Raw genomic sequence first — 12,565 nt, forward strand, 5'->3', positions numbered from 1 at the left:
TTTATTTTAGGAAATATCCTGATATATTTAAAGATAAAGGGGGACATTATGTCTTCAATTTACTGTCAAGTGGTTGAAAAGAAAACCTGTGTGTACAGGTACGGGGGAGAAGGACAAAGCAAATATGGGAAAATGCTAGCATTTGGGAAATCTGGGTAATGTCTTTTAAAAAATAAACATGGGGCATCAGACCTTTATTTACAGCGTATACAGACCCTTTTCTCCCCCTCCCCCCAAAAAAATCATCATATGAGGTAACAATATATTAACTGGCAATATTAAACTATTAACAAATACAAACAATAATAAGTCCTATGACTATAAGAGTTTTAACTAATCTATGATTCAACGCTATGTAACCAATAAAAATCATATAGCTTTTATAAAATACTAAAAAAAAAATTTGCAAGGACACTGAAAAACTCAGTCTAATTATGGCTCCAGTAGCACAATTTTAGACAACCTGTATTTCTTTGTTTCTCTCAAAACCACACAGAAAATATGTGAATAAATACATAAAGCTTTGTCCTTTTTATGAAAGACAGACACATTTTTCTTTGGGAAATAGAAATAAATCAAAGGTCTACCAAGGACATTAGTATAAACTAAGTTTCAATTCCAAACAGATTCAGTTGTTCTAGTCAAAGTAACTCAAGATCAAGGCCTTTCAAGAAGATTCAATAACTATTAACTCCATCTTGTCTCTACAGGTAGAGTGAAAATCTTTTTACTCTATCACTTTTTAGGAAGGAAGGCACAGCAGAACTAATACACTAGAATGCTTGTATTTCTACACACCCAAAAAAAGGAATGCATGCTCACATGGCAACACAAAATCCATTTCAATCTTACGAGAGTAATTTTAATTTGGAAAAGGAAACTTTAGAAAGTTTTTTAAAAAAAGTGCTTTAAGAAAGACTCTTTCCATCTTTCCCCCACTTAAGTTACTAATTTATTTTCCTATTGAATTAGTCGGATAATTTTCATTTCAAAGCTTAGGATAGACCCATGACATTTCAGCAACACAGACGAATTAAAGTCTCATCCCATACATAGCAATCTGTTATCACTTTGTTTTCTCATGGATTATATCAAGAAAGGAGCATTCTTGACCTACTCAACAGAATCGCCCCCATTATACACCTGCAACTTCGCTACTCGAAGACAAACAGACAATATCTATGTGTGTGTGTATAATTATTTATTAGGAAATGACAGCAAGGCCATTTCAACTCTTCCCTCAACAAGGAAATCTCTAGGATGTACCACCAAGGGGAGAAGTGTGCAATGTTAGGAATTCATTTGTAAATTACTCTGAAAATATAAAGCAAGAATGTATAAAGTAAAACTAGGACTATATACAGAGTTTCAAATTCACAGTTAAAAGTAAACAGTTATTTTAAGTGACTTCTAATTGCAGGAAGAGTCCTCAAGATGTAGCAATTGAATACCAATTCAGGAATCTAAACTCACAACCTTCACACATGGAACAATCAGCTATTAACAAAAATGAAGTCTTGAAATCTCTCCTAGGATCTGTGCCCCGGCATTTAGCAAGAGAGAACCCATAGATAGAAAAGCAATGTTTGAGTCAGGTCTAGACTGAAAGGTTATAAGACTGACTAAAATTCAAGATGTGAGCAATACACTAACTCCCACATAATTCAAAATTTGTCAAACTCCTAAATAAAAAGTCAGGATACTAACCACAATGAGATACCACTTCACACCCATTAGGATGGCTATTATTAAACAAACAGAAAATACCAAGTGTTGACAAGGATGAGGGAAAAGCTGGAGCCCTTGTACACTGCTGTTGGGAGTGTAAAATGATGTAACCACTGTGGAAAAGAGTTTGGTGGTTCCAAAGTTAAACATAGAATTATCATATGATCTGGCAATCCCACTTCAAGATATATACTTAAAAAAACTGAAAGCAGGGACTCAAAAGGTACTTGCTCCCTTGTGTTCATAGCAGCATTCATCACAACAGTCAATAGGTAGAAACAATCCAAGCTTCCATCAACTGATAAATAAGCAAAATATGGTGTATCTGCACAGTGGAATATTACTCAGCCATGAAAAGGAATGGAGTTCTGGAATTGACAACGTGATCCTTGAAAATACTGCACTAAATGAAATAAGCCAGACACAAAAGGGCAAATACTGTATGATTCCACTTCTATGAAATATCTAGAATAAGCAAATCCAGGGAAGAAAGTAGATTAGAGTTTACCAGAGATGGGAGTGACAGAGGGTGAGGGTGAGTTGCTCAATGGGCACAGAGTTTCTATTTGGAATGATAAAAAAAAAAAAGTTTTGGTAATGGATGGAGGTAATAGTAACACCAGATTGTGAATGCTATTAATGCCACTGAAAAACAACCGTAAAAATGGTTAGAATGGCAAAAAATAAAACCCCAATGATTATTCCATTATTTCCTAAAACCAATTCCAAGTTGATTTAAAAAAAAGTTTCCCCAACTCAAAACAAAATCAGCATTTATCACTTAAATATCAAACAAAACTAAGGAGTGGAGTGCAGGATTGGAGGGTGGAGTGAAGATTTAAAATAGCACATCAGATTATGACAAGGAAAAATGAATAAATCACAAGTTTTGACACCAAAATAAGGAAATAACAGGAGCACACAAAACTAGGTAACAATTATTACTTACTTACTCTGTAGGTGGCACTGTGCTGAATGACTTACATGCATTATTTTATTTACTCCCCAAACCGCAGGATACTGTATTATTCTCCCTTTTAATATGGGGAAACTGAGAACCTAAGAAAATTGAAACTGAGAACCTAAGAAAATTGACCACAGCTAGGTAAGTAAGAAAGACTCTGAATTTCAAAGATGCAGATTTGTTCACCCAAGCCCAACATTTAGCAGAGAAGAAAATGAAGCCTTGAAGAGATTAAGCAATTCTCCCAGTCACCTGGAGAAAGTGATCTACAACATTCCATTTTGCACAATGTTAAGATCATTTCCTACCTAGAGTTTACTCATCATTTAGGTATTCCATTTACCAACAGAACTTAAAAGGACTGTTTTCAAAAGTAATGAACAACAAAAAACAAGGAGTACGTTAACACACACTTTTTTGTTTATTTGGGGGATTTTTTTTTCTATTTTTTTTACATATACACTTTTAACAACATAATACCTTGCATTCTTTTATCACCCATGGGTATAGTGTGAACCTCTATATTCATTGTTAAAGAGGTAAAGGCACCGCAATTAAATAAAGATGACTTTAATTTCCTAATTTTCCAGCTGTTCATTGCACAGAATGAACTAAAACTGAGAACTAAGAAAGTCAAGGCTAGAAGCAAGGGGGTTTTAAGTTCTCCACGCCCAAATTTGTTAATCATATTTTTCTGTTCAAGACAATTTAAGAGAAAAAGTATTTTCTGAAAACTGTAAAAACAGATTGTTATTTTAGGTATCCTATAAAATAAATAAATAAAAAACAACTGTGCCTCCTAATTTCCTACAAAGAGAACTGACTTTCCCTTGGCAAGGTGATTATTCTTCTGCTCTCTCCTCTCCCTCCAACTACTGGACAAACACAGCAGGATGGATTTTAACTTCCCAAGGCTCAGACATATAAACTGTTGTCCTGACAAGTGTAGGTAATAAGCGCCATTATTTTCATCATCTAAGACTGATATAATAACAGCCATAATAACATAGGTAAGCCTTAATATGTTCTAGACATTGTTCTCTGCCCCTGACAAGTCACCTTGTTTAACTCTCATGTCCACTGTATGAGATACTTTTTAAAATTATTTCCCCGGTTTACAGATAAGGAAAACTGAGTTACAGAAAGGTTAAGTAATATGCCTTAACTTACATATTGTGCAAGTGGCAGAGGTGGGACTGATTCTATGCAGTTCAGTCCTACCTCTGCCTGACTCCTGTCTCCCCAGAAAGTCTGAACTTGAGAGTCCAAATTCCTCTCCCCTTTACTGGCCCCAAGTCATGTGCTTTTCCACTGCCTCCCTCGCCTGCCTCCTCTCTCGGAGCTCCTTACTTACATATGACATATACTCACTCTTTCTCCTCACCACTAAGCCTACGCAGTATTTCTATCAACTCTTCCCAAACTGACCTTCCTGTGATACTGAACTCCCTTTGTACTTACTGTGTGTTACGAAACTTGTACACATTCACACTTACAATAATAGGTACCTTTAACTGAGCACATACTAAGTCCTAGACACAATGCTAGAAACTTTCCCATAATTTAAAGAGTTATAATAAATGTGCAATTGGACCCATTTTACTGATGAGAAAATTGAAGCTCAGAGAGGCTAAATATCTTAGAAATGTTCTCAGAGACAGTAAATGCCAGCGCAAAAGACGTGCTCAATTCTGTGTGACTCAAGGTTCATACTCTTTCTCTATGTACATACACATGTCTTTCTCATGCACTTCTTTCTAGAGCATCTAGATACAGTACTATTCATAAAGAAAGCATTTCGTCAGCTAACGAATTTCAGAAAATCATAAGGAAGGCAGCAATCGCTGTATTTTAATGGTCTCTAATGCTATTTCCCCCAAAACAAAAAATTCCAATACCTTAATAACTAGTTTACAGACTCAGTGCTTTCCCTGGCTCCGTCCAAAAAGTTAAGAAACATTTGTAGCTTACATATTTTAGGTAACATTTTTTATCAATACTGGAAATCAGGATTATTCTCCTCCGCACTAACCATAAAACTACAATCCCCAGAGAAAAGTATAAATTGTTTTGCTTTGCTATCAGTTGGTCTTTCTTGGCCCTAGAGAAATGGCAACATAACAGCATCCCTGATTCTGCAGCCTGTTAACACTAAAACCAATCTCGCCTCTTAGTGTGATTTTTTTAAAACCCACTAAAGACCATGTTGTAAATGCTCACTACATAAACATCCTCTCTTCCTGGATACATAGGTTTTCTGCAGTAACCCTCTAAATTTCACCCAAAGTGCTAAAATAGTTTTAATCTCTTGGCATGTTACAGCAGCAAGTATTGCTCCTTAGCCAATGTGAAAGGTGATGATCACATTTCTGTTACAGTTCTCTGTATTTTAATGTCACTATAAACATTAGGTGAAATAAAATAAGCTATTCAAGTATTCCAATTGATGACAAATGGGTGAAACGGAAACCAGAAATAAAATAAATATTGCACCAAAGCTTCTTAACAATACTCTTGCTATGAATAAGAATGCCTTTGTTACCCCATAAAACGTTCTACCTTGGTTCTTTCCCAGTAAATGCCACACCTTCTATATTGACAAAAGCATAAAGATATTCGGGTTTCTCTTAAAAAAAAAAAAAAGATCACTCAAGCCTCGCACCAAAAGCAAAGTCAAAGCATGAAGAATTCCACCTCCTTTTTCTTTACCACAACCCCTGACTTTCGGCCTCTAGCAACAAGAAAGGGGTGGGGAGGGGAGGGGTGAGGGTGGTTGTAACACAGAACACACGCCTCAATCATCTCTTAGCCTGGCCCATCCCAAACTTCACCTTGGCACAGCGAAAAGCCTGAAGACACCAGAAATTCCTAGGAAATGGTCTCACCCTTATCGGAGAACATTTTTAACTTCCTAGAAGCCACTCATGTCCCTCGGGATTATCACACACCCCTACCCAAACATATTACCTAAGAGATGACTTAAAAGAAAAGCACAAACACACACAAAGAAAAAACACACTGCTAGACGCGGGCAGCTCCGGCTCAGACTGCGCGAAGCCCGGAGACCACGCGGAGCCGCGGCCAAGTTGCCACCGCGATCGCACCGCCGGAGCAGGAGGCAGCCGGGAGGCGGCAAGGCCACCGGCACTGCGGGGCTCCAGCCACACGTCGGACGCCGGGGCCCACGGGGCAGGAAGCCCGGCTCGACGGCGCTGCCTCTCCGGAGGGCTCCGGCCCCGGTCAGAGCGATAAGGTAGATCGGCGCTTCCCACCCTACCAGCTCCGCCCTCCCGCCACATTCCTGAGAAGACGGGCTCCCGGGACGCCGACCCGGGCGCCGGGCAGGCAGGAGCGCCGCGCCGCAGCCGCCGGGCAGGAGAACAGAGCCGGCCCCGCGCCCACCCGCCCTCCGCCCCGGGCCCGCGCGGCGCCTCCGGGGCGGGGTTGCGGCGCCCGCCCCGCCACAGGTAGCGAGCCCCCGCCCGCCGCCGCCCCGGCGCCCCGGCAGGCCCGCTTCCAGGCACCTGGATGAACTGGATCGTGAGCGCCGATTTGCCCACGCCGCCCCCGCCGACCACCACGAGCCGGTACTTCTCCTGGCCGGAGCCGTCCCGCCAGCCGGTCGCGGCCATGGGGACACCGCCGAGCCCAGCCCGGCCGCGCCGAGCCGTCGCCACCCGCCCTAGGCCCGGCTCCGGGGACGTGTGCGGGCTGCGGACGAGTAGCCGGGCGGGGGTCCTGGGCGCCGGGAGCTGCGAGGAGGGCCGGTCCACGCGGAAGCGCGGCGCCCGGGGCTGGCCGGTCCCGCCCAAGGCGCGGAGAAGCGGGGTGTCCGCCGGAGCCAGGGGCGGCAGCAGCCGGGGGGCGCGCTCCTCTACCCGTCTCCGCAGCTCCAGCCGAACGCAGCCTCCAGCGCCGCTACAAATGGCCGTCTGGGGGCCGGGCTGCCGGGCTGAGGTTCTGCATATGTATGAGGGGGCGGGGGAGGGAGCGGGGCGGGGCCGCAATGGCCTGGCGCTGAGATTCGGGAGTTGGCTGAGACTTCATACCCCTACCGAGGTGCCCCTCCAATCCCTTGACTCTGTGTGTGTTTGGCTGAGAGAGAGAACGTGTGTGTGTATGTGTGTGTGTGTGTGCGTGTGCGTGCGTGTAGGAGTGTGGAAGAGGGTGTCAGTGACTGGGTGTGACCATAATTGTATATGTCAGGGATTATGTGGATGAAAAATACATTATGTGACAGCATGTGTGTGAAAAATGGAGCTGTTGTCATCTTAGTTTAATTTGTAGAGAGCAAATATCGTGTTTGAAGAGTACAGACAGTGACTGTGGTTGCATGAAAAATCCAGTATGTGACAGTGATTGAGGATTAGAGCTGTCACAGACATTGTGTGTGTGATGCGCTTGCAGAGGTCACCGTGTGTGAGGAATGTGACAGTGACTGAGTGTGAGGAATAAGTCACAGTGACTGAGCTTGTGCAGACAAGAGTGAAAGTGAGAGATTTTGTATGTGTCTGGAGAGTATCTAAGAGGCTGCGTTTATGTGTAAAAAATATGTGGTCATTGTATTTGGGGAGTATGAATGTGAGAAATTGATTTTTACCTATTGAACACACTAAAAAGAGTGTCCCTGCCCTCCGAAATGGGGGAGACAGCCTGGGTAAGGAGCAAATCATCAGACACAATGATAAAGGCTATAACTGCATAAGCACTCGGTTGCACATGTGCCCATAGGAGAGGCACTCATTCAATCCAGAGTTGGCTGGTCAGAGAACTTAAGGATAAATAAGATCGATGAATAATTAATTGGAAGAAAAGAATCACAGGGAGAGGAAATCACATATGCAAAAGCCAGAGGAGAGAAGGAAGGATTGTCATATGATTTTGAATGTTGCAGGAGATTGCATGATGGTGATAATGAATGAAAAGTGATTATTTCTGTATATCAGTTTAACCAAATGTAACAGTAATCACAGCTCTATGTAGAAGATCTGGAGCCAAATCTGGATTCAAATCTCACCTCTGCCACTGATGGTGTGACGTTAGGAACTTAACCTCTGTGCTTTGGTTTCCTCCTCTCTAAAATAAGGATAATAAGACTACTTACCTCATGGGTAGGTAATAAGAATTTTACTAAGCATCGAATGAATCAATACATGTAAAGCACATAAAACAGTGTCTGGCATGTGGTAAGCCTCTCTGAAAGTTTTGGAACATGACTCCAAGTTCCTGGACACTACTTAGTGACCTTGGTGACTTGCTTGGGATCAGTAGAATGCAGTGAAAGAGATGCTGCATAACTTTAGAGGCAGCTCCAGAGAGCTCATGCAGCTTCCCCTTGTTCTCTTGGATGCTGACCATGGGGGAAACAAAGTAAGAAGTTTGAATTACCCTGAGACTGCCATGCTGAAGAGGCCAGATACAGACATGACAGTTCAAAGTCTAGCTGAGCTCCCAGCAGACCATTAGCTGGTCCTGACATCAAGTACCAGCCATCTGAGTGAGCCATCTTGGACACCCAGCCTGGTCAATCTTTAGACAACCACAAACCCAGTCGGCACCTGACTGCAACTGCATGAAAGACCCAGTCAATAACTGTCCTTCAGTGTGTAAGTATGAAGAGCACCCAAACAGCTTTTACCCAAATTCACCTGTTATGAACGTTTTACCCCACTAGCGTTGTCATTCTCCTCTAGACAGGTAGATGATAGAGATATATGTTTTTTCCTGAACCATTTAAGGATAAGTATCCTACATCCTGACTCTTTACCCCTAAATACTTCAGTGTGTATTTCTTAAGAATAGTGATTTTCACAGAGCAATAACACAGTTATCAACTCAGTAAATTTAACATTGATATGGATACTTTAATCTAATTTAGAATGCACACTCCAATTTTGTCAGTTGACTCAATGATGACCTTTAGGGCATTTTTCCCCTTCAGTAAAGGACCAAATCTAGGGTCAGGTGTTGAATTACTTGCCAAGTCTCCTTTGCTTCTTTTAATATCTTATAAAATGGTGGCTTTAAGTAGGTTGGGGTTTAGGGATATTTGTTATGCAACAGTAATAACCAGAATATATGACATATATTATTATCAATGTGGAAAGAGAAAGTAGAAAATGAAGAGAGAAAGAAAAGAGGAGCCCATGACAAGAGAAGACTGAGAAATGCCCAAGAAAGGGCCAACTATACTCCCTGCAGATACCTCTCAGTGTCTGCCTACCCCTGCAATGAACCATAATTCCTCAGGACCACATCTTCATCTACTCTATCCCTTTCTTTATTGACTGGACTCAAAGCTGAGTGTTCAGCAAGTACGAAGCCCATGTGCTCAACCCCACCCAAACAGCATATTCCAAAGCACTTTCTTGTCCTTAGAAAACACTCCAAAAACCCTTAGCAAGAAAGAAACTGCCCTGTAAACTAAATCACTACAGAAATAGAAGATGGGAGAGAAAGAGCTAGTTGTGTCTTTCAAGCTTAATTATTAAAGTGCTTTTTTTCATTTTAACCTGAAAAGATTCCTTCTCGAGTATCTGGGAGACAATAGGGAAATATATAAATCTCTTCTAGAGAAGAATGACCCAGACCCTTGGAAAGAATGATAGAGATAACCCCACTTACCTGACAGAAAGAAATCGTGTGACTCGGGAAGGAATTTCCCAACATCACTCAACAAGTTGTTTGCAGGAATTAGGACACAGGTCTCCTGACTCCTCTGCTCAGGGCTAAAGCTGGATGTTATCCAGATTCCAACAGAGCCTCAGAACACAGAGCAGAGACAGTGCTGAAGCTGCCAGTCAAGACCAGGGCTGCTGATTCCATCATTTTGACTGAAATTGAATAACTGTCTGGCTAACGTATTGTCAAGAGATTTTGACAGGCAGATTCAGAGCCACATTTGTCCCACAGAATTGTTTGGGCACATAACTAAATTTTTTAAAAATTGAATTGATTGCCAACATTAAAAAATAGATACTTCACATAAAAATCTGGATTTCTAACTCTTCTTGAAAAATCCAATTGGAATATATAACCACACTGGGCTGGCACTGTCATATGGCAATAACTGGCTAAAAGTAAGGACTGACTGTCCTTTAGAAGAGGTATCAATGCTCCTATTCATCAGAGACCCCAGCCAGCTTTTTGTAACACGGCCCACCTATTTCATTTTAATGTTACCTGCCAGACCTTTGTGGGCATGAGGAGTTTGCAAATCCTACTACTATATACCAGTGTTTTCTACCTAGGATGCATATTGAATCACCTGTTGAGACTTTTAAAATGAAGAGCCTGGGCTCCACCCCAGACCTGCTCCATGAGACTCTCTAAGGTTGCAGACTCAGAAAATGTACTTTTAAAAAATATCCAAAGTGGCCCTGAGATGCTACCAAGATTAAGAACTACTGGAGGAGAATGGACTCATGTTCACTCTTTATTTCAGGACAAACAGTCATTTTCTCATCTGGAGTGTTGGTTACTCATCATCTCTAAAAACCACTGGCCCAAATGGTATCCCTGGCCCATCCCAAAGGAAGGATTTGGAGATGGAGTGAGGAGGGGGGCCCTAAACCCAATATTCCCCCGACCTCATCTATAGCTGAGTCAGACAGAGCCCACACTTGGTGACCAAAGAAGGCCAAGCCCCCGGAGAAAAGAGGATGCAATCCTTATCCTGGCTAATGGAAGAGCATCATCCACTTATTTCCTTAATGGGCCACAGCTTCTAATGTGAATGAATGGCTGGTGCAGAACGAAACAGCCCAGCAGGAGCTGCAGGCATGTGAGATGAGACAGCCGCACAAATCTATTCCTTGTTTAAAGATCATGCTGCTAAAAATAGAAACTGAAACACACACTCAGGCGTGTGCACACACACACACAGCCCCGAGGAAGGCCACGACAGAGCTGGCAGAATCCAGAGCTTAGTGGAGGATCAGCTGAGAATCACAGAACCTTAGAGCAGGAAAACCACCCCTCAATCATCCCCTCTAAAGCTCTCGTTTTACAGATGGGATAGCAAAGGCCCAGAGAAGAGAAGGGTGATTCCCAGTGTCGCCTAGAGGTAGAGCAAAAGCACCACTTGAACACAAATCCAGTTTCCCAGCCCGGGGCCCATCCAAGTGTAGCACCCTGCTTTAGTCCAGCAGGCTGGGCAGTGGGAAAAGCCCCACTCTCCTCGGGGCACAGCTTCCAGGAAGACTAAGGCAAGGGTGTCCACCACAGTATTTTTTAAAATAATGAAAAACTGGAAACTAATTAAATCGCCACAACAGAGGCTTCATTAAATAAATGATGATATGGCCATACCAGGAAATACTATGTGGCCATTAACAGTAATTTTTATTTATATAAGGAAAAAAAATTTTTGTCTATATAAGAAAATGTTAATAATATATCAAGTTAGAAGAGAAGGATACAAAACAGGGTGTACAGTATAATTCCAATTGTTATAAAAAGATATATATTTATACCACTACCACTTATCGAGCACTTTCCATGAACCTGGCACTCTGCTAATCACTTAAAATGCATTATCCAATTTAATCCACACACACCCATCTGAAATGGGTTCTACCATTATTTGCATTTTACAAAGAAACTGCAATGCAGAGATGTCATCCAACCAGTAAGTGGCAGAATGCATATTTGAACCCCAAGATTCTGTGTTCCAGGGCTTTTGCAGTTAACCACTATGCATGGATTTAAAAACAACAACAACAAAAATTAGCTGGATATTCAGTTGTCCTAGATTGTGAGATCACAGGTAAGTTTTATTGTCTATGCTTTGCTTTTTTTCTTTTCTATATTACTGTTTAATCAGAAAAATATATAAAATTATGTTTTTGAAGAATTTTTAATGTTATAGGGGAAAGTAGGAGTGAAAGTTGTGCACATCTGATCTAACTATGTAAAATTAGAGGGTAGTTAGGTAATCTGGAAGAGAGAATTAACCATTCCAGGAAGAATGACTCTCAGAGTCAATACATAGTAAATACTTATGACCTCAATCTCTCACTCACTCGGGTTGAGTGATGGCTCAACTGTGATGGCTGCTTTTGTTTGCTCCCTGCACCAGCTTTCCAAAGAGAGGCTTGTGCCTACTGCTCGAAGGGGGCTGCTCCCTGCAAATTGAGCCTCTCTAGCAGGCCTGGTTTATCAAGCTTCAAACTGGTCTTTTTTTGAGTCATACTCCTTACCAGGACTGTGACCATGGCTGTTTTAAAGATTTTGTGAAGAATTCAGAAAAGGCCAAAAGAGAACAGCCAAAGTGGAAAAGAGAAGAGGGAAGAGGGAAAACCATTCTTCCTTCAAATGACACACTGGGACATCTCTAGCCTTCAGAGCAGGAGGGCACAGTTTCAAATGCAGCTATACGGATTTAGGTTAGACAGCTGGCAGATCCTGATAATAAGGCAAGGTAGCTAGCTCCTAGGAAACTTTCTAAAATGCAGTGGTTTCTAGGCCCTGTCCCTATTCCACCTAATTATACTGTTTCAGGTGAGAACTGAAAGGAAATGCTTTGTAACTGTAATCTTCCCTCCTGTCCCCCATGGGGCAAGGGATTCTTCCGTCTCCCACAGGCACAACACCCAGTGGTCTGGTGAGAACAAAAACAGTTTTCTTACTAGGACACTCAGGAGCCCTGGAGAGGGAGAGAGAGAGACATGGCATCCTAGTGTCCTAGAATATTCGATCAGGAAGGAGCCCGGGAGATCTACTCCAACCTCCATGTATTAATCAGTGTTGAATCATTAAAGGGCCAATAAATAGTACCCCTCTTCCTCACCCAATTTCTAAGCCAATTTAGAAATAGGGCACACTGACCAACAGCTGGAAACAGAATGTCAGCTTTATTACTGCTAAAAGCTA

The 12,565-nt window shown here is 42.1% G+C and overlaps 1 protein-coding gene across 2 annotated transcripts in view; it reads right to left on the reverse strand.

Annotated features, from left to right (window-relative positions):
• The window catches only part of RRAS2 (RAS related 2), a 137,171-nt gene that overhangs the window by 102,643 nt on the left and 21,963 nt on the right, over positions 1 to 12,565 (reverse strand). Inside the window, exon 1 of one of the 2 annotated variants that reach the window (XM_077114064.1) lies at positions 6,217 to 6,338. The exons of the other annotated variant lie outside the window; for it this stretch is intronic. Within the exon in view, the coding sequence (XP_076970179.1) occupies positions 6,217 to 6,324 (108 nt within the window). The 5' untranslated portion in view covers positions 6,325 to 6,338. Of the gene's footprint in view, positions 1 to 6,216; positions 6,339 to 12,565 lie in introns of those variants that run through there. 2 annotated transcript variants of the gene reach the window in all.

Source organism: Tamandua tetradactyla, chromosome 8 (assembly GCF_023851605.1).
Source record: "Tamandua tetradactyla isolate mTamTet1 chromosome 8, mTamTet1.pri, whole genome shotgun sequence".
In the NCBI taxonomy this organism is placed as follows: domain Eukaryota; kingdom Metazoa; phylum Chordata; class Mammalia; order Pilosa; family Myrmecophagidae; genus Tamandua; species Tamandua tetradactyla.